The sequence below is a fragment of the Antechinus flavipes genome, chromosome 2, assembly GCF_016432865.1.
Source record: "Antechinus flavipes isolate AdamAnt ecotype Samford, QLD, Australia chromosome 2, AdamAnt_v2, whole genome shotgun sequence".
Lineage (NCBI taxonomy): Eukaryota > Metazoa > Chordata > Mammalia > Dasyuromorphia > Dasyuridae > Antechinus > Antechinus flavipes.
The window spans coordinates 600,132,020-600,154,729 of NC_067399.1; the positions used below are offsets into that span (position 1 = coordinate 600,132,020).

At 33.5% G+C, this 22,710-nt stretch overlaps 1 protein-coding gene across 2 annotated transcripts in view; it reads left to right on the plus strand.

Annotated features, from left to right (window-relative positions):
- The window catches only part of INPP5F (inositol polyphosphate-5-phosphatase F), a 99,146-nt gene that overhangs the window by 16,427 nt on the left and 60,009 nt on the right, over positions 1-22,710 (plus strand). For both annotated transcript variants that reach the window (XM_051981546.1, XM_051981548.1), the window contains exon 2: positions 10,034-10,114. In XM_051981546.1, coding sequence (XP_051837506.1) covers positions 10,034-10,114 — 81 coding nt within the window. The remainder of the gene's footprint in view (positions 1-10,033; positions 10,115-22,710) is intronic.

Genomic DNA, 22,710 nt, shown 5'->3' on the forward strand with positions numbered 1-22,710 from the left:
TTAGTTCTTTTTCTTTCTTTTTTTTTTTTTTGGCCAGTGTTATTTCTCATTCCTATCAGCTCTTTTTGTTCTAAGCAGGAAATGAGACTTGGGTCTAACTAGTTACACCCCGGCTTTTTTTTCTTCTAACAGGAACTATTGAATTTGCCAATGCATAACTTATTACAAGATCAGTTTAGAGCATATGCTTATTCTTGGAGTTACGGGTGTGTCTCTTTCACAGTAAGGATATTGGAATGAATGACTCATACCTTATGCAGGCACTCTTGTGCCATTAATTTATTTTCTGCATACCAAAAAGGCAAGAACATTTTTCATTGTAGAAATAAAATACTATCTAATTTGTCTGAAATAAGGATGGCAGTGTTTACCTTAATTTTGGGAGTGGGGACTCAAAATTAATTGTAAAAAACCTTACAAGTCAGGACCTTACAAGTTTTTAGGGACTGGCAGCTTCTCTGATGATTGTGTAGAGCAGAGAAGAATGGATTCTTGTTAGAGGAGTTACCCTTCTCCAATGTTTATGAAAGTAAGCTGACAAAATAGACCAGTTGCTTTGATTTTTAACTTTTCTCTTTTAGGCTTGCTCACTCAGCCTAAGTGCAGAATCATGAACAATGTTTTTGAACAGTGTGCTTCCTGAACAAAGAAGAGACTTATTTACATGGCTACCACAACTCTAAGACAGTGAAGGGAACCTGTGATTTGGACCTCACTTTCCTTCCTCCCTGCTATTACAAAGAGTTATCCTGAAAATGGGTTTGATAGGAAGAAGAAGAAATGCTTGTTCAGCAGCATCAAAATGAGATTATCTTCTTAGGGGAGAGCATGGGGCTATTTTAAATGCATTGAAATGATATTTTAAGCCATTAAAGTGTTTTCTCTGTTTTCAGTATCTACTTATAAACTCCTGCAAGTGCTATAAGTGTTTTTTATCAGTTTATGGATTCCTTTATGTCTTTTGCATTTTTTGTGTATATTATCTTGACTACTTGGCATGGGAGCTAGAGATTCTTTTTACATACAGTGGGGAAATTTAAACACAGGCTTTAAGTAAGCTATATTTGAAGATTCCATCTCCTTCTGCATTAAAACTAGACAATGACAGCAAGCCAAAAGATGAAAATTACTTGGGTTTGTACTTGTTTATTTGAGCGCTGGTGATTATTTGAGGGAGTGGGGTGGATGGGGAGAAGAGAGTGAACCTGAGCTTTACATACAGATTAGTACATTAATAGACAGGTAATATGATTAGTTCAAATAAATAATTATATATGTGTGTGTGTACATACATATACACACAAAATAAATGGTAGAGCTAGGGATATAATCTTGGGCCTTTCTCTTCAAATATACTGTTCTTTCCATTATACTATGCTAGTTGTGGCTACCTTTCTCAAATCAACATTTTCCAAATGATAATGACAAAAAGACACATATTCACAGAAAGAGACTCAAAAAAAGATGAAAGAAAGAAACAGGGACAGAGAGTAAGAGGAAGAAAAAAGGGAAGAAAAGAAGGAGTGAAAGAGGGAAGGAAGGAACTTCAGTGTTCTCAAAACCATTTGGGCTCTAGGGACCTAATGAGCCCCCATTGTCTAAATTACTTCAAAGCAATAGTAGACTTTTTTTTTTCCCTTTTGGATGCCACTGATAGTTTGTTGGTGTAGGGATTTCCCAATAAGCTCCCTCCATAGGAGGATGACACTGTTCCACAACTGTCTCATTTGCCTGGAGGCATTGAGATCTCTGCCCACAGTTGCCCAGCCAGCACCTGTAGGAGATGGGACTTAAACCTGGGTGTTGCTGAATTCAAGGTCAGCTCCATGTCTACAATGCCATTATATGTCTTACATTTTGAATAATGAATCTCAAGGTCATCAGAGTGAGTATAAAATATGCTATATTTAATACATATGAAACTATATGCATAATGATTATAGTTACATATGGAAAACATTTTTGTAGTTTTATGCACTATAAAAAAGTCTTTTTTTTGTTACTGATACATATGTTTATGTTCAGTTGTTTTTTAAATCATGTCTTGTTGGAATCTTTACAAACTGTTAAGTCATTAGAGTTGATAGGGACAATAATTATCTTATTTAGCATGGTTCAGTATGATTGATCTACTCCTCTAAGGAGATGTTATGGGCCAGAAGAAACAAGATAGACCCAAGTAGAACTGATAGACAATAATGCTTGTGTTCACACCTTTAGAGAGCTTATATAAGCAAGAAGTATTTAAGTACTCATTGGAATTCACAAGTCTGGGAGATTCACAAAGTTAACACTGTTAACTTTGTGAATTCACACCACCCTTGAAGCTCTTAGGGCCAGAGAGCACTCTGGGAAGAAACCCATAATCCCTCTCTCTGATATATAAGAAGAAAGCAGAGGCCCAGTCAGGAGAGTTCAGCTGAATTTAGATTGATAGGGGAGCGTCAAGTGAGTTCAGCCAGAAACCCTCTCTGAGTGAGAAGTTTTACTTCGGAACATTGACTGGGGTCAGAGAGGAGCACTCTGGGAGATTGAGAGCCAGAAGCCCTCTCTCAGAGGCAAGACAGATTCACCTTTGTGCTGGCTGGGCTGAAGGACAAACCTTTGGATTTTGGATTCGGAGGGAGCTTTTGGAACCAAGCAGAGAGATAGGCCTCTAAGCTAACCAGGCTATATTGGAGGCAATAAAAGATCTGAACTTTTATCACCTGGCTGCGTTTTGGGTGATTATTTACTCTTAACTGAAACTAAGGCTGTTTCCAGAAAACTTCCCCGAGAAACCTTCTTTCTCCCAGAGAGAACTGTTATTCTAAACGAAGAAAATCAACTTCTTCAAAATCTCATTTGGGATATTCTTGGCAAAGATACAGGAGAGGTTTGCCATTTCCTTCTCCAGCTCATTTTACAGATAAAGAAACTGAGGCAAACTTGGTTAAATAAGTTGCTCGGGGTCACATATCTAGTGTGAGGTCAGATTTTCACTTAAGAAGATAAGTCTTTTTAAGAATAAAGGCCTGGTACTCTCATCTACTGGGCTACATAACTGTTACATATGATAAAGGTCATATAGATGAAAGTCCTCCCAACAGATCCAGATAGAATTTCAATATATGATAGGCTGTTTCCCTTTTAAGATTATTATTTCCTTTCAATAGTGAGGGTCATTTAATTTCATTTTCTATAATCCTTGACAAGACGGCTTCTGTGTCTCCTCTCTTTGCAGAGATGGAACAGCTTTGTAAGTTCTCTGTTATCAAGGCTGGCTCTCTGGGATGATGGGGATGGTATACATTGGGAAATATAGGTAATATAAAAAAAATCCAACAAAATTATTTTTAAAATACTTTCTGCTCTTCCTTACCCATTTCTACATTCTTTCCCAAATGTATGTTGAAGCTGTGCTTCTAATTGCTTGTTGTAGTTAATTGAAGAACCTACAAAAGAGCTATTCAAATGTGTGTAGGTAGGTAGGTATATATGTATGTATACATAGGTAAGGAGTTGATTCCATAGATTCCTGGGATAACATATTCCTTAATGCCCTTTATTATGTCCTTTAGAGTCCATATAGTCAGCCTATTCATGTGTCAGTGCATAGGAGAGAAAGTTCTTCCTCTTATAAACCTGTGTTGCTCAAATTTATATAGGTTAGATCTTGCCTCAATAGAAAGAATAAGAACAATTACTTAACATTTTTAGATACTCAAGTGGGATCAGTTTGTGAGTTTGCCCAAGATATTTGTGAAAAACCAAAGGAGGGGATTCTCACTTGCTGAAGCAGCTCATTTGATTTTTTGACAGTTATTAGAAATTTTTTTCCTATATTGACCCTATCTTCGTATGATACTTTACTTTCTTGATTTCCTCTCTGTGTTGCTTTCCTGTCAGGTATAATAGCAGCTGACATTCCTGTAATACTTTAAGCTTTGCAGAATACTTGGATATATTATATTATTATTTGCTGCCAGCAGCAGCCTTCTGAGGTGTGTCCTTCTGAAAAATTTTATTCTCAGCTTGAATACCATAATCTGGTTAGGATTTAGCCAGAACCACATAGAGCAGCAGAAACTTGTTGTGTAGAGAAGAGGATGTGATATAAACATCTATGTCAAGGCAATTGAAGTGGCTATCTTGATTAAAATTTTGATTTGTGGGTAGTTTTTGTTCTTAGGATAATTGGGCTGAATATAAGATAATATTCTAATTTTACTGCTTTTGGAATTTAATTTCTCCATCATTTGATTTCTGTTTTTTCTTTTAAAAGCTTTGGAAATATTAATAGCATGCATTTAATTGTTAATGCTCTTTTTTTGGGTAGATATTTGGTTGATTACTTCTTCAAAAATAGATGTCAGGTCCTTTTGTAACTGAGTAAATATTGATTATAGTGATTTAATTTTACAAAATTACTTCAAATTATACTCAAGGTTTGGAAAAATTACACGTTTAAAAAAGTGACTTGTCATTGTGTGACTGCTATCTACTGTAAGAAATAGTTTGTGAAAATTTTATTGTAAAAGATGTGAAGCCTTATTCCTATTTAGTCAGAGATACCTTTATGCATATGCAGATCATTTACAAGGACTTTTGGAAATGAATTTGGTAGTTATTTGTGGTCTTTTAAAAATTTTTATTTGCAAATGGACATCCACCTTTGTCACAACTCTTCACATTAAGAAAATGAGAAAAACAAACATATATAGTTAAATAAAGAAATTCCCATATTGTACACTCTCCATTTCTGAGTAATGACTTTCTAACAGGAGGTAAGCAAGCATGTTTCATCTTGAGTTCTCTGGAATTGTGGTTGGTTATTGTGTTAATCAGATTTCCCAAGTTTCTTAAATTGTTTGTTTTTGCAATGTTGTTATCATATAGATTGTTCTCCTAGTTCTGCTCATCTCATTTTGTAATATTGACGGCCTTTCATAACCTTTTTTAGGTAGTAGTAATGCTGGACAGAAGTTTAAAAGTTATTGTTTTGTGTCTTAGACTTGTGGCCATAATAAACAATTGAATGGATCAGCTCAAAGGGCTGGCTATCGATATATATAATCTTAGGTATAAATTATAGGTAGAAGTGAGTTGGACCAAGAATTGACTAAGACGTTTTGGGAGATTTTATAGTATTTTTAACCATATCAAACTGCTCCCTGAAACTGAAACCTGTTTAAAAAATTATAATGTTCTTCATTGTCATGTTTTTTTTTTTTTCTCAAATTATGCCATGAAAAATTTGTAAGGATTTCTAGATATCACAGCTGCTAAGAGTACTGGAAAAATTGTTGGACAATGGCCATGATACACAATTGTCTGTAGATTGAATAGTTTGTTTTCCATAATGGAATTTTATTTTGATAGTAATTCAAGATGTTTGTAATTCTCATAATGTTATTACTTATCTTTAGTAAGTTTGTTTTTACAGAATGATTGGCATTTCAGAAGCAAATTTTCTCTGGTCTTATACTTGGGGCAGTTATTTTTGGTAGGTGTAATCATAGAGGGAAACTCAAATAAAAACTTATAGAATTTTGATTTACATTTGAATTTAATTAGTCATTTAGTAAGAGCATACGATATACAAGGCACTATTCTTTCACTGGTCTGAATTATTTGTGCTCTAAGTTAATGAATACACTTATGCAGAATTTGGTTTTTGAACACTGTTAGAACTATTCTTTCTCCTAGACCATAAACTGTTACTATGTTATAAGCATGCTCTCTCTTTTATATTACTTTGTAGTAGTGTATACTTTGTATTTACTTAATTTTTTTGCCTGTTGTAATCTTCCTGCAGATGTATGTCTCTTTAGAGGAGGCATTGTTTTATTTTTCAAATATCACCTTGGTATTATATAATGTTTAGCCCATCACAGATGCTTAATAAATGTCTTGAGTTGAATGGAATCAGACTACTAGAATTTAGGTACTTAACTTATTATTTATATTAAATATAATTTTTCCATGTAGAGTTAATTGAAATTTCTGAAACAGGCCCATCAAATATTTCTCTTTTGGCAAAGAGAAATAAATTTTTAAAAAAATTCTTAGATCATTGTCATTCTTGTACATGCATGTCTTGAGTCCATTGTGATTTAGGGTTATCTCTGACAATATAGATCACAATCCATCCTGAGCACTTTCCCATCCTGTATACCCATATTCTTCTTTAAGTTTGCCATAGGAAGTTACTCAGCACACTGGATGGGGACTTCTTGAACTCTAATACAATCCAATTAGAAAATGTGGTCTTTCAGTTATCTCTTCTTCTAACAGGCCTGACTTGGGCTGATATAGTTGTTTTCATCTGGGATTGGAATGAAATGAAACATTGATTTAACCGTCTAACATTTAACAACAGGAATTTTTCTTCATAGTACAGAAAGAAAATCTCTTATAATTTTATTCTAGACTTGATAAATGCCAAATAAATTGAATATATCCACATGTAGAATGATTAGAAAAAGAGAAGTTTTTCTGTAAAACTGCAAAACTCTCTTATTTAGAGCTTACTTTTCCTTTAAGTAAAACAAATTCATCATGTAACTTTCAAAATTGCCCTGCTTGTGCTTTTAAAAAAGTTCTTCACTGATCACATTTTCTCTCTTTCCTGTTGCTTTCCTTTTTTGGTAACCCTAGAGCTATTTCATCCCTGCCTCAGTTTTAAAAAGAAAAAAAGCCTTTATCAAGTAAATCAAATAAAGTCTTTATCAAATATGTATAATCCATCACCTCTCTCAGAAAGTGGGTAGCTTGCTGTACAATCAATTCTGGAATTGTAATTGACTATTGCATTCTACATAATTCTGAAGTCATTCATAATTGTTTTTCATATTGTTACTTTACTTATATAAATTGAGTTAATTTCACTCTAATTTTTCTGAAATCATCCTTTTTATCGTTTTTATACTTCAACTATATTCTATTACTTTTATGTATCATAATTCGTTCAGCTATTCTTCAGTTAATGGATATTCACTTAATTTTTAATTCTTCTCTAAAATGAAAGAGCTATTATAAATGTATTTGTACATATGGATGGTTTTCTCCTTAACTTTTTTTGATATCACAGGTTAAAAAATATATATAGTTTAGTAACTTTTGAAGCATAGTTTTAAATTGCTTTCCATAATAGCTGGAGCAGTTCACAGTTCCACCTACAGTGTATCAATCTGCCTCTTTTCTCCTTACTCTTAAAATAATAGCTTTTTTGGGGGGGATAGGGGGAAGGGGGATCATTTCATCAATCAGATAAGTAGGGAGCAGAACCTGTTACTTTAATTTGGATTTTCCCAATCATTAGTGATTTGGAACCTTTGGAAAAAAATGCTCATAATAGCATTTCTTCTTCTAAGAACTGCCTGTTCATGTGCTTTGTCTTTTGGAGAAATGACTCTTGTTCTTATATAGTTGAATCAATTCCTTTATATTACTTGGCTTTGTGCAAACACTTTTCAGTTTTATGTAATTAAAATAGTCTATTTTATTTTCTCTGATTCTTTCTATTCTTTGTTTCAGCATTAATTCTCTTTATCCATAGATGTGGAAGGTAATTTCCTTCCTGTTCCTCCAACTTTACCTTCCCTCCCTCCTTCCTTTCTTTCCCTCCCTGTTTTCTTATCTCTCTCTCTCTCCCTCTTTCCTTCCCTTTTCTTCCCTCCTTCCCTGTTTTCTTCCCTCCTTCTTTCCTTCCTTCCTTCCCCTCTCTTCTTTCCTGTTTCTCTCCTTCCTTCTCCCTCTCTCCTCCCTTTGTCTTCTTCTCTCCTTTCTTCCTCCTTCCCTCTTTCCCTCTCTTTCCTCTCCTTCCTTTCCCTTCTTCCTTCTTTCTTTTCCTGCCTTTCCTGCCTTCTCTCCCTTCCCTCCTTGAATGTTCCATAGGCATTTCTAATTGTTGTGTCTAAAACATAATTTGTCATCTTGTCCCTCAATACCTTTTCTGAATTTCTGTAATACAATGTTCACAGTGTTAGTATCATCCTCTAATTCTCACTTGCTTTCACTTCATATGTCCAGTTAATTGCTAAATTTTGCCATTACTACCTTTATTTATTTATTACTACCTTTAGAAGATAACTCTTTTTGTCCACTCAAACAGTGACCACCCTGATCTAAACTCTCATTAGCTCATGTACAGACTCTTGCAATAAACTGGGTGGCCCTCTTCCTTACCTTCTCTCTCTCTGGTCTATAGTCAACTGCCACTCAGCTGTCAAAATAATTTCTTTAAAATGCAATTCTAACCATGTTACCTCCTTACTCAGTAAATTTTAATTACTTCCTATTACTATCATGATCAAATGTAAAATCCTCTGTTTTGCTTTTACAACTAAGAAACTATTTTGTTATAAGGGAATTTTTGTCATTTTGTATTCAAAATAATTGGGTTAATAGACCAATTTTATTTATTTTCTTTTTTTTTGTAATAAGGCTTTGAAATTATGCTATCGCTAGCAAGCAGGATTTACTAGAATAAGTGAATAGTATTATGTGCCATAAGGATTGATAATTTTTTTTCAGATAGTAAACATTCACAAAATGTCTTTTGGCTTTTTTTTAAATTTCAAAAAACCAACATTAATTTTTTAATGTAACTAATTTCTGAAAATACAGTGTATATCTAGGTCTGTGTATTTTGGATTTACATATGTACCCTATGAGCTATTAGCATAGATTTTCTTTGCTGTCCCTGTGCATGGTGGGAATTATCTCCTTTTTATCTTTACCCTCTGGCTTTCTTGACTTCTTTCAAGTCTCAACTAAAATTTTGCCTTCTGTAAGAATCTTTTCCCAATTCCCCTCATGCTAGTGCCTTTTCTCTGAGATTATCTCCATTTAATCTTATATCTGTCATGTTTGTACATAGTCATTTGCTTGCTATCTTTTGAAAGAAGGGAGTATTTTTGCCTTTCTTTTATAGTATCCCTGGTGTTTAGCACATGATACGTGACACATAACGCACTTATAAATGCTTATTGGCTTGACATACACTTTTCACCTGGAAAACTCATATTATTTTAGTACTTATAGTAAGGTTATTCATTCTTTTACTCTTTCCAATAAATATATAGATATGATTATAGACTTCACATAAGTAGTAAGATTAAGCTACAGTGTTTAGAATCTTATTAACTTGATTAATTGTTAAATTCATGTCCTTTAAACAATTTAAGGAGAATTTAAGAAAAAAGTTTTTACCAATATGGCTTATCTTCTAAAAAACATACTACCGTGACTGCTTGTTTCTACTTAGAACTTCTGAATGATACTGGTTTTATGATCTTGCCAAATTTTTACTCTCTGGGCCTCTTCAGAGTAGGTATTCCAAAGTGTTGTTTATAATAATAATAGTGTCCCCATAACATTAGCCTTCTATTTTTTTCACTTCAGAGAAAAGATTAAGAGTTGGAAAGGACTTTAGAAGTCATTTAATTATAATCCTTCTACTTGTACTTTATAGAATAGAGACTGCTAGTTAAATTATGACTTATCATCACACAACTCAGCTGGAATTTGAATCTAAGTTTTATGGCTCCATATCCAAGGCCTTTTTCTTCTTTACTATTTACTAGGATTTAGGATTGTCCTTGAATAGGGACCTATCTAGTGTGACCTCTTGTAGTCATTTAATCTCCTTGTTTCATCCACCCTTTTCTCCTGGATGATTATGGATGATAACAATGACTCAGCTTTTTAGGTGACAAGAATTCAGCAGTTCTAGAAGACAGAATATTAAGTCTTCTAAACCCAAGGAAAGAACATGTATCCACTTTTATAAAACTACATATCCTTCAAATATTCAAAATCATAATGAGATCCATTCATCCAGAAATGTGAGAAAATACTAAGCCTCTCTCTTTTTATTGTTATATTAACTAATTAGAGCCTTGACTGGGTTTTTAATTTGGATCGTATTTCATACTTAGTCACTTTTGTTGGCCATTTTACTGTTTTAAAATTATGTTGCTTTAGGTATTTTAATATATTTTCTTATGCTAATATATTTTAAAATGAATGCTTTTTTATTTTATTTTAGCCACTGACCTTCTTCTGGCTTGGAATCCCATTTGTTTGGGGCTAGTCGAGGGTGTTATTGGGAAAGTTCAACTTCATTCAGGTAAGTTTCTAAAGTTCTTACCAAAAAAAAGACAACAATTTATGAATAGAATCATAATTTATTAATTATTAAATATTTACTTTACTAATTAAAAATTAACAATATCAAAGATGAGGCTACTATAGATCTTTGCCAGATCACAAAGGTTTAATTATGATTTTGATTCATTTTCTTCCTTTTCTTGGTCTTATAGTATGTGTACATGTGGAAATAAAAGACATGGAAAACAGCTTTTATGTTATGGCCTGCCTTAAGTTAATTTGTTTATTAAAATATAATCTGGATCCTGGATGATACTGAGTTTAGATATTAGAGTATATGCATAACTTTAAAAAATGTCATCTCATATTTATGATCTAAGCTTGACCTATGACATATGATCATAAGCAAGACCTATGACATATTTCTTATGATCATTTCAGAAATTATAATAATACATACTTGTAAATACTATGTCCATGATATCTTTCACATGGCCATAACCCTAATTCAGGACTTTATTACATCTCTCCTAGATTATTTTTATAGTCTCCTAAATGAAAGTTACCCATTTTAATGTATCTTTTACTTAATTGACCAATTTTCCAAATGCATTAGCCTTATCATGTGTTGCACTTCATTTCCTTATTCAAAAATTTGAACAGTTCCCTGTTATCTATAAGATAAACTGTGTAATTCTTAGCTTGGATTGTATGGCATTGTCCAAACTGATTTCATCTTACTTCTCCAGAGTGATTCTGTAGTTCAAACTTGAATTTTTTTTTTTTCATTTTTAGGGAGTGCAGATTATCATAAAACGAACATTTTTATAAATTCTCTTTCATACAGATAGGCAACTCATATTTAATTTATAATGTACAAATTGCCCAGAATCATTGAGAAATTAAATGACCTATGAAAGACTTGTTTTTTTCAGTAGTTCAGTTATCCAAAGCAATCCCAATAGACTTTGGACAGAAAATGCCATCTGCATCCAAAAAAAGAACTAAGGAAATTGAATGTAAATCAACATATGCTATGTTCACTTTATTTTTTCTGTTTTTTTTTTTTTCTTTCCCATGATTTTTCCCTTTTGCTCTGATTTTTCTCTTCCAACATGATTCATAAAATAATATGTATTAAAATAAATAAATTTACTAGGAAAAAAGAGAAATTAAGTTACCCATTATCACATAGCTAGTGTATTTCACAGTTTTTACTCTCAATTTTTAATGTATTTTAGCTTGCAGTGAATTGATTAGTTTTGATTTATCTATGGGAACTGGTTATATAATTATATTGCAAGTGGCTACTAGGACTCTATTTTAAAAAAAAAAACTTATTGTAAAATGATAAATTTGAATAATTTGAGATTCAGCTTAAGTAAAATTTGTTGTTCAGTATACAAGTGTGTCCAACTCCTTATGACGCCCAGTGGCTTGTCATTTCTTTTTCCAGTTCATTTTACAAATGTAAAAATTGAGTCAAATAAGATTAAGTGACTTTCCCAGGGTCATATAATTAATCAATATAACTATGAACTTATTTCAACCTCCTAATTTTACATATGAGGAAATTGAGTTCCTCAGAAGTTAAGGGACTTATTTTTCCAAAATTAGACATTAAACAAAGTCTCGATAGTATCCTAAGTCTTGTGACTCCAAATCCTAGATACTTTGCTGTATGCCATATAAATTATGCCTTATTTGGTATTTTAGATAAATAGGAACCAGTTTTAATTATTTTTTCATTAAAATTTATTTTTGAAGTTTACCTCCTTGGATTATAAACCTGGGAGCTGATAGATTGGTAGGTAGGCCCTTTTCCTCTTAATTCTCTTCTTTTCTTATAACTTTCTGATTTCCTTCCCAACCACCCCTGCCTAGGTGGTTTCATCATGAGTTTAAAAGAAACTCATACATTCTAATTAAGAAAAATTCTCAGGATCTCTGTAGACACTTACTTATCTAGTATTTAAAGATAGGATTTAACAAACTTCCTAGAAGGAAGAAAATATACTTGGAAATAGAACAGAAGGGATGATTTTGGAGAAGAGTATCTAAGAGGAAAATCTCTACAATGCTATAGAGTTTTCTCTTGTAGAGCAGGTAAAAAATCCTCTAAATTTAGAAGACTTGAAATAATTTGTTATCAACATCCCATGTTTGTAAAGGTCATTCATTCCCTGACACAGTAGTGATCTGAAGACATTAGAGTCATAAACAGTGATTGAATTAGAACTTTCAAAGTTAAGGTGCATAATATAAAGTAAAATTGGTCGATAGATAACTTTTGCAAAAAGGACTTCAGGCTGTCATTGAGGCAGGGACAATAAGGGGAGGACTTCTCCACAAAATAGTATTCTATATTACTCTTGATGGTTTTGGGGGAACCAGTCCTCTCTTATGTCAGGCTTGCTTCTGCTTTAGACTTTGACCTTGTTCTCTTCTCTGAAGTCCTCTATACCTCCTGGCCTTTAATTAGATGTTTTTAAGGGTATAACCATATCCTTGGAGTGGAGGTTCCTAAGAATCCAGGCATCTCATTCCTGATTTTGCTCCGCTTGAAGGGAATGAAAAAACCTAATAAGCTGAGGGAAGTGGGAGTGGATTCCAGGAAGGAGGTGTAATCAGTGCAAAGAACCTGGCAGAGGCGGGAGATGGAATGAGGCTACAAATGGAGAGAAAGGGAGATTGGCAGGACTAGACCTTTTAGGGTTTAGAAGTCAAACAAAGGGGTTTATATTTGATCCTATTGGCAATAAGGAGCCATTGGAATGTTTGGAATAAGGAAAATCTCTTTGGCAGTTCTTCATAGAAGGCTTTGAATGATGAGTCTTTATACAAATAAAGAAATCTAATGTACAAAGTAATTGCAGCAGGAGGGGTGCCCTGACAACTCCAGGAATTGGGAAAGCTCTCTGCTCAGCTGAGCCTTGGATGGGAGAGGGGAAGAAAGGAGAATTAGCCATTGATACTTTTTAAGTGGGAAAATGACATGGTCAGACTTGGTTTTACTAATTACATGTGGAACATGGCTTGGAGAGGGAATAAGCAAGATCCAGAGATAATTAGGAGGCTGTTAGTATTAGTAGTGTTCATGTGAAAGGTGACTTGAATTATGATGATAGGCAGGGAACAATCACAAGAGAAGTGGTAGAAATAGAGTCAACAGAACCTGGCAGCTTAAATACAAAGGGCAAAAATGACTGGGGTTGTTAGCCTGGATGAGAAAAAGAACAATGATATTCTTAATAAAAATAATGAAGTTCATGAGAAGGGGGAAGAGTTCTTTTAAGGGAGATATAGTGAATTCAGTTTGGGGCATATTGAATTGGAGCTACTTATGGGACATTCAGGGAAAAGCATCTTGTAGCAGGTGGCTGGAAATGTGGGACTGGAGCTTAGGAAAAAGGAATGAGGGCTGAGCTTGTTTATTTGGGAATTATCTGCATCCAACTGATAATCATGGGATCAGGAAGATGGTAGAGACAAAGAGAAGGCAGTCCCAGAACTGAGTGTATCCACACACAGGGAGAAATAAATGATAATTCTTTAAAGAAGACTGAATGGCTGGTCATATGTATAGGACAACCAGGAAAGAGCAGGGAAAAGAAAGAGAAGCCACAAGGAGAGAGAGTTTCAGCTGTTAAAGGAAAGTGAAGAAGGATGAAGATTGAGAAAATACATTTGGATTGAGCAATACAGACGCCATTATTGATGTTGCAGAAGACAGTTTCAAATTGAATGGTTAGGATTGGAAGGGTTAGTGAAAAAGTAGAGGCAAAGAATATAGACAGTTTTTTGCGGGGAGAGTAAATTTAGTAGTGAAAGATGAGAGTTATAGAAAGCTTGCTAGATTATAGAATTATAGATTTTCTTTAAGGATGAGTTAAGGGGCACCTCGATGATATGATGGAGAGAGCACTGGCCCTGGAATCAGGAGAACCTAAGTTCAAATCCTATTTCAATCATTTAATGCTTTCTAGCTGTGTGACCCTGGGTGAGTCAGCTAATCTCAATTGCCTCACAAAAGAAAAAAGGATGATTTTACTGCTCTTTGACTCAATACTCTTTGAACAACTGGAAATAAATCTGAGTTCTCACAGTAGGGGAATAGCTAAGCAAAAATTATATTAATATAATAGAATACCATTGATAATAAATGACAATTAGAGCTAACTAAAGAGCATGAATTTTTAAAAGTAGACTATGTAGATATACAATCACTAATTAAAATCACATAAAAATTATTTACATAGTAACAACTACAGGAGAATCTGAAATAATATAAATTGATTTTATATCAGAAGGTATAATTTCTTTCTTTCTTTCTTTTTTTTTTCTTTTGCTGAGGTAATTGGGGTTAAGTGACTTGTCCAGAGTCACACATATAGGAGGTGTTAAATGTTTGAGACAAGATTTGAACTCAGGTTCTCCTGACTTCAAGGCTGGTTCTCTATCCACTTCACCACCTAGCTGCCCCTAATTTGTTTCTAATAAAAACTATGTGATAAAGCTTTCTTGTTAGAAATAAATCATCTTATTTGGCTATCAGTTGGGAAATGGCTGAATAAGTTATAGTATATGAATGTTATGGAATATTGTTGTTCAATAAGAATTGATGAGCAGGTTGATTTCAGAAAAGCCTGGAAAATTTTACAAGAATAGAACCAAGAGAACATTATACACAGTAACATGATTATGTGATGATCAATTGTGATGGATTTTGCTTCTTTCAACAATCTGGTATTTCAAGGCAATTCTAATAGACTTGTGATAGAAACTTCTATCTGTATTCAGAGAGACAACTATGGAAACTGAATGTGGATCGAAGAATGGTTTTTTTTTTTTCCCTCACTTTTTTTGTTGTTGTTGCTGTTTGTGGTGTGTGTGTGTATTTTTTCCCCCTTTTGATTTGATTATTTTTGTTCATCATGATAAATATAGAAATATATTTAGAAGAATTGTACGTGTTTAATGTATATTAGATTGCTTGAGAAGAATTTGGACATAGGGTTTTGCAAAGTTGAATGTTGAAAACTATCGTTGCTAGTATTTGAAAAAATAAAACACTTTAAAAAAAGAAATAAATCACCTTAACTAGATTTTAGAAATATGTTTTTGGCTAGTTATAATTTTTTATGTATCAAGTATTTCCTTGATTTTACTAGAAGATTTAATAAGTTTACAAAGGAAAAGAAAGAAGGAAATAAAACAGATAAATGTGACAGAAAATAGAAGAAAGAATAGAGCTATATAGAAATCAGAATTTTTCCCCATTCCTTCCCAGTTGGTTGTTGCATTAAGGTAAAAACTACAGAATAAAAATAGAATCATTCTAGATGTAAATATTAGATCTGGAAATATCTTTTTGAAATCATTGAATTTAACTTTTTTCATTTAATAGATTCATTCAAGGTTCAGATAAGTGAAGCTATTGGCTCAAGATCACATTGTTAATTAATGATAGAACTAGAAACCAAGTTTTGTGAAAGATTCATTAAAATATACACTTAACCACCCCACACATGAGCCATTTCTTTTTTGTTGGTATAAGTCATTAAAATTATAAGCAAGACTTTAGGATCTGAAAAAAATATTGCTTTCTAAAATGTTGTTTAAAACAAATTATTTAAATTTCATAGAAAAATTACCATTAAAAGTGCAGTAAAAAAGTTTTTACAAGAACTATGATGAAAATGTGATCCAAATGTTTTATTTTTATTTTTTTTAATTTGAATAATTTTGATAGGCTCATGAACACCTATTTCATTATTTATCTCTTTTTATCCTCATAATAATCATGAAAGTTAGGTTCTATTATAATCCCCATTCTTCCATTAAGAAGCATCTAGTACAAGATTTGAAGTCAGGTTTGTCTGTCTCTAGGTCCATCCCTCTATTCCCTGTGTCACCTAACCAGTTAGTGATGTTTCAAAATAAGCAGGGGATTGAAGGAATTCCTTTTTGAAAGTTTTTCAGTTGTGTATGAAGTCAGTAAGAAAGATTGAATATAAGAAAAAAGGCAAAAGGTGAGAAAAGTTGGAAATCAGCTAAGGAGGCCATAAGAGTAGAATGCAAGCATCATTGAGGTCTTTGCTGAGATCATGACTCCAAAATTTCCAGTAGCTACCTACCAATTAGCACCAATTTTTTCTTGGTGAGGCAATTGGGGTTGTGACTTGCCCAGGATCACACAGCTAGGAAGTGTTAAGTGTCTGAGATCACAGCAGTGTTTCTATTGGGCTTATACCCCAAAGAGATACTAAAAAAGGGAAAGGGACCTGTATGTGCCAAAATGTTTGTAGCAGCCCTGTTTGTAGTAGCTAGAAACTGGAAAATGAATGGATGCCCATCAATTGGAGAATGGCTGGGTAAATTGTGGTATATGAATGTTATGGAATATTATTGCTCTGTAAGGAATGACCAGCAGGATGAATACAGAGAGGCTTGGAGAGACCTACATGGACTGATGCTAAGTGAGATGAGCAGAACCAGGAGATCATTATACACTTCGACAACGATATTGTATGAGGATGTATTCTGATGGAAGTGGATTTCTCTGACAAAGAGACTTAACTGAGTTTCATTGGAGAAATGATGGACAGAAACAGCTACACCCAAAGAAGGAATACTGGGAAATGAATGTGAACTATTTGCATTTTTGATTTTCTTCCCGAGTTATTTTTACCTTCTGAATCCAATTCTCCCTGTGCAGCGGGAGAACTGTTCGGTTCTGCAAATATGTATTGTATCTAGGATATACTGCAACATATTTAACATATATAGGACTGCTTGCCATCTTGGGGGGGGGGGAGGAGGGAGGGAGGGGAAAAAACGAAACATAAGTGATTGCAAGGGATAATGTTGTGTAAAAATTATCCTGGCATGGATTCTGTCAATATAAAGTTATTATTAAATAAAATTAAATTAAAAAAAAAAGTGTCTGAGATCAGATTTGAACTCAGATCCTCCTAACTTTAGTGCTGGTGCTCTATCTACTGCACCACCTAGCTGCCCTTGTGTGATATTTTTTCAAGTGAGTTCAGAGCAGGCCTTCTCTGTGTTTGGAACATATTCTTTCCAGTTGCTTAATGAACATTTCAAACTGTTCCATAAGAAATCTCAAACAGAATTTGTCAAAAAACCAGAACTTGTTAACTTTTCTTTGGTAAATCCTTCTCCATTCTTGAATTTCTTTATTTTTGTGCACCATCAGCCCTCAGATTTATAGCCCCAATAACACCTGGACTCTTTTCCTTAGAGCCTTTAAAGACTCCTTTAGATCCAGTCAGTTGCCAAAGCTTGTCTTCTACTTCTTCATCTCTTATAGCCAGTCTTTTCTCTTTATTCACATAGCCACAACCCTAGTGCAGATGCTTGTCAACTTTTACTTTAATAATATATAAAGGCAATAACTTATTTTTTTAATTATTGTAGCTTTTTATTGACAAAACATGCATCGGTAATTTTTCAACACTGACCCTTGCAAAAACTTCTGTTCCAACTTACCCCCTCCTTCTCTCCACCTCCTCCCCTAGATGGCAGGTAGTCCCATACATGTTAAATATGTTAAAGTATATGTTAAATACAATATATGTATACATATTTATACAGTTATCTTGCTGCACAAGAAAAATTGGATTTAGAAAGAAGGTAAAAATAACCTGGGAAGAAAAACAAAAATCCAAGCAAACAACAACAGAAAGAGTGGAAATAAGGCAATTTTTTTATTATAACTTTTTATTTACAAGTTATATGCATGGGTAATTTTACAGCATTGACAATTGCCAAACCTTTTGTTCCAGTTTTTCCTCTCCTTCCCTCCACTCCCTCCCTCAGATGTCAGGTTGACAAATAATGTTAAATATGTTAAAATATAAATTAAATACAAAATAAGTATACATGTCCAAACAGTTATGTTGCTGTACAAAAAGATTAGGACTCTGAAATAGTGTACAATTAGCCTGTGAAGGAAATCAAAAATGCAGGCGGACAAAAATAGAGGGATTGGGAATTCTACATAATGGTTCTTAAGTCATCTCCCAGAGTTCTTTCGCTGGGTGTAGCTGTTTCAATTCATTACAGGCAATAAATTCTTAATTAATTTTCTTACCTCAGGTCTCTAGCTCTTCCAACCTCTCCTCTACCACTATGAAAATAACATTTTCTAAAGAACAGTAAGTTCCAGTGGGATTCAACTGCCATAATGATAAAATACAAATTCCTTTGTTTGACATATAAAGTTCATCACACTGTGAATCCAGCTTGTTTCTTTAGGTTTATTTTATAATCTCTCATCTAGCCAAATGGACTTGTTAATAGTTCTTCATACACAACTTTTGTCTACAGTCTCTGTGCCTTTGCAAAAACTAGCTTCCTTTCCTAGAGGGCGTGCTCATCTCCTCTGTGAGTCTTAGACTCCTTTTCTTCCCTCAGACCTCAACTAGAGTATCTTGTTCTCAGAGAAGCTAGTCTCCATAGCTACTAGAAAATTTCATATACACAAATACATACATATGTTGTATTTGCACACATATATATATGTATGTATGTGTATGTTTCCTCCACTAGAATGTAAGCTCCTTGAAAGCAGGAACTGTTTCATATTTGTCCTAGTATTTTCAATGCCTGGCACTTATTGGATACAAAATAAATACTTTGTAGATTCATTGCAAATCATCTTTTCCCTCAAAAGGAGCTGGGAAGTGTTTGGGTCTTCTTCCTCAAATGTCTGAGCACTCTGTCTGGACTTATCCTTTACCTTTGTCACATTTTATCTCTTATCTTACTTTGTTCTTGTTAAATCTTTATTTTTATCATTTAATTGTTTCAGTCCTGTCTGACTCTTTATGAGCCTGTCTGTGATTTTCTTGACAAAGATACTGGAAGGGTTTGTCATTTTTTTTTTTCAGTTCTTTTAGATGAGAAGGTTTTTGAGGGTAAAGACTATTATTGCCTCTTATCTTTTTACTTCCATTGCCTTGTATGGTTCTCAGTTATAGTAAATGGAATAAATTCTTTATGTAGCCAGCCATCTTCTAAGTATTTATGTATAGCTCTGATGAAGAAACAAAATTAATGAAAACAATTCATTTCCTTTAAGGAGTTTACCTACAATCTAGTACATGATGTAATTATGCACATAATGTAGCTAAGAGAACATAAATTCTTAGGAAGAATTAAAAGTTCTAAAGAAGTAAATGCCATTTAAACTGAGTGATAAAGGAAAACTTTGTGGAGGAATGGCAGTTGATCTGGAACTTGGAGGATAGGTAGCAGAGTTTAGGTGAAAGGGGTATTTCCATATCCAGGGAACAATGTAAATAAAGATATGTTGAGCAAAGTATGAGTTGTTTCTGGAACTGTATGTAGTCCAGTTTTATTGGAGCAAAGATCATGTGAAGGAGAATAATAGAAACTAAGGGTACAAATAGAGGCTAGCACCAAATTATATGGAAAGATTTGAACTACAGGCTCAAAAAATATCTCTCTTATTTGGTAGACAATAGAGAACCATTGAAAAGTTTTGCACAGAGGGATATTGTTTGTACATAAGAAAATTTAATCTGGTTACTATATTAAAAAGAGATACTTTTAAGTGGGAAATGAGCTGGAATATGTCTAATTCAAGCAAATGGTAACAGGAACTTAGTTCAGAGAAGAGGTAATATGACTGGTAATAAAGACATAAAGGATAATTAGAATTGAAGAGTTGTCAACTAACTGGATATAGCAGGTTAGATAGAAGAGTAGAAGATGATATTCAGATTCAGATATCTTATAGGTCCTTTAATCTATCCTGTCCAAAAAAGAAATTCTTTAACATATCTAACACATGGTCAGCTAATCTTTACTAGAATATGTCCCATGAAGAGGAACTCTCTGATCTCCCAAAAAGCCCCTTCTTTTGACTAGCTCTTATTGTTGGGAAATTTGCCATCTGAAATCAAGCAGAATGAGTTTAATCCCAATTCTTCTAGGAAACCTTTCAAATACTTGAAGAAAAGTCTTTGACTGTGTTGGGTATTTTCTTCTCTTTGGCTAGACTTCCCCATTCCTTCAGATCACCCTCCTAGAGGCTGACCTTGATGTCCCTCCTGGTTCTGATCACCTTCCTCTGGATAATCTCCTGCTTCTCAATGCCTATACTAAGATTCAACTTCCAGAATTGAATATGATTATGCAAATCTGGTCTGACCAGGCCAGATTACTGAAGGGCCATACCTTTGAATAGAATACTTGTCAGTGCAGTTTAAAATTGCATTATCTTTTGGCTACCATATCATATAGCTTTGAGCTTGTAGTCCATATAAAAACACAGATCTCTGTAAGGCAGAGCCGCATCATGACTCAAGTGCTGGATTTGGGTTCTAAAACATCTGTGCTCACATTCTACTTCCTACTTCTTAGTTATATGATCTAAAACAAGTCATATAATCTCTCTAAAACTCAATTTCCTAATCTGTAAAATTAAGAAGATAATATCTGCCTTGTAGATTTGTCATGAGAGCAGGAAACGTTTTCTTTCAAAGCTGAAAAATAGTCAATAGTTAACAAATCATTTATTGAGTACCTACTATGTGACATGTATTTTTCTCAATATTGGAAATACAAAGAAAGCTATAAGACAGAGTGTGCCTTAAAGGACCTCACAATCTATTGGGAGAAGGCAATACATGGAAAAAGAGTTTCAAAGCCAGGGGTGAGGTGGTAATACTCAACTCAGGGATGGCAACATTTTATAATTAGAGTGGGAAATTATTTGAGGAGGCAGTACCTTCCTTAAAAGGTAGAGGACTAGGGGGAAGTTCTTCACTGTCCACTTTGAGCTCCATCTAGTCAGAGGCAGGGATGCTGTAGAGGTATGAGTTTTAAGAGTTGACTTCATCTTGTGGAATGATGAGTTTCTGGAGATCATGAAGTATAGGAGATTAGCCAGAAAGGAAATGATGAAAATCTTTCTCTCTCATATCACTTCATTAGTGAGTCATTTCTTATATGGTATACAATTAAAATTCTTCCTTTGCTATTGTTCTAGCTGGCCTTCCAGGTCATGCTTTTCAGAGTAATCCCTTCCTGATTTGTTTTTTTTTATCTTGCTCTGTAAGGATTTTGTTTTTTCCCTTTTTCCTTTTGGGTTTGAGATTATAGAATGGTTATTTTAAAAATATAGTAGCATTATTATTTTTATTAGGACTTCAGTGTTAAGATTTTTAATGTCTGAAGCTTTAATCAAATTTTAATTTAGTGGTTATAGTTTGGAAAGAAATGTCTCTTTTCTATGGAATTATGTAAGTTAGTTCCTTTGCCCAAACTAGTACTTTAATTAATTTTACTTGTAGAATCATAAGTTATGAATATTTACAATTGTGATTTTTTTTTGTCTGAATTGCATCACTTTAAAAAATTAAGCTTTGCATGTTCTCTTCCCTTCATCTTCTTACCGTGCTCTCAAAGATAGAATACTTATGACAACAGATTCCATCATTCCCTTTAAATTATTTTACAACCTAATGAGATTTCTTAGAAATACCTCAGTGTTCAGGCAAAATTTTCCAGTTTTGTTTTGTTGGATAACTTTTGGCCATTCTCAAGATTACCCCAGTGTTAATGTATTTTTAAGTTTCAATAGACTATCCTAACATAACCCTTGCCTTTGGCAAAGAGTGCATTTTAGTTTTCCCTTCTCTGCTACAATAGAACTCTTAAAAAATGTTAAAGGAAAATTTTTATATCTGTTTTCAGCTCACTCATGATTATTCAGTTTCAAAGTGAGGACGGTCATATTTGTGTCTGCTATCATTAGTGTAGTTACTTAATATTTTCACATAATTTTGTTTATATAATTAGTCTTTTTGCTTGAAATATGAAATTAAAATGTTTTGATAAAACTTTGTATCTGTAGATAGTGTAAAGAACAAATGAGCAGTTGCCTTTTTTGATTTGCAAAAAACAAAATAGCAAAATTAAGTTAAATAAATAGAAGATAAAGATTTTTTTAAAAGTTTAAAGGAATTTGGGACTGAGGATATCCTAACATTAAGCATAACAACACTATTGTAGAAAATACGATGTAGCCAAAATAAAATGTTTAGTTTTCATACTGGATCCATTCATGATTCCATCATTAGTATAACATGCAAACTACATTTAAAAATTTTTTTTCACTTTAGTATCAGTATAACAGTTACTTGGTTTATTTGCACAATATGCTTTACATATAGACACATCTTTTTTTATTATTTTATATTTAGGAAGTTGACATCTGTTTTCATCAAAGTATATAGGTTTTGCTGATTTGCTGTAAAACTATGAATTGCTCCATCATTATGCAGGCCACAAACTTTGAGGGCATGGCTTATTTTACTAATCACTAACATAGTTTTATATTTAGAGATGGATCTAGGCTAATGTGTTCCTTTTACCGAGAGTAAACTGAGGTTGAGGAAGAGTAAGAATTTGCTCAGTGTTAAGCAGGTAGTAAGTAGCAAGGCTGGAATTCAGGTTCAGATTTTTTAACTCTCAAATTCCATTAATGCTTTTTATATAGAATTAGAATTGATTTTTTTTTAGTTGTTGTATTTCCAGTGCCTTATACATAGTAGACCCTCA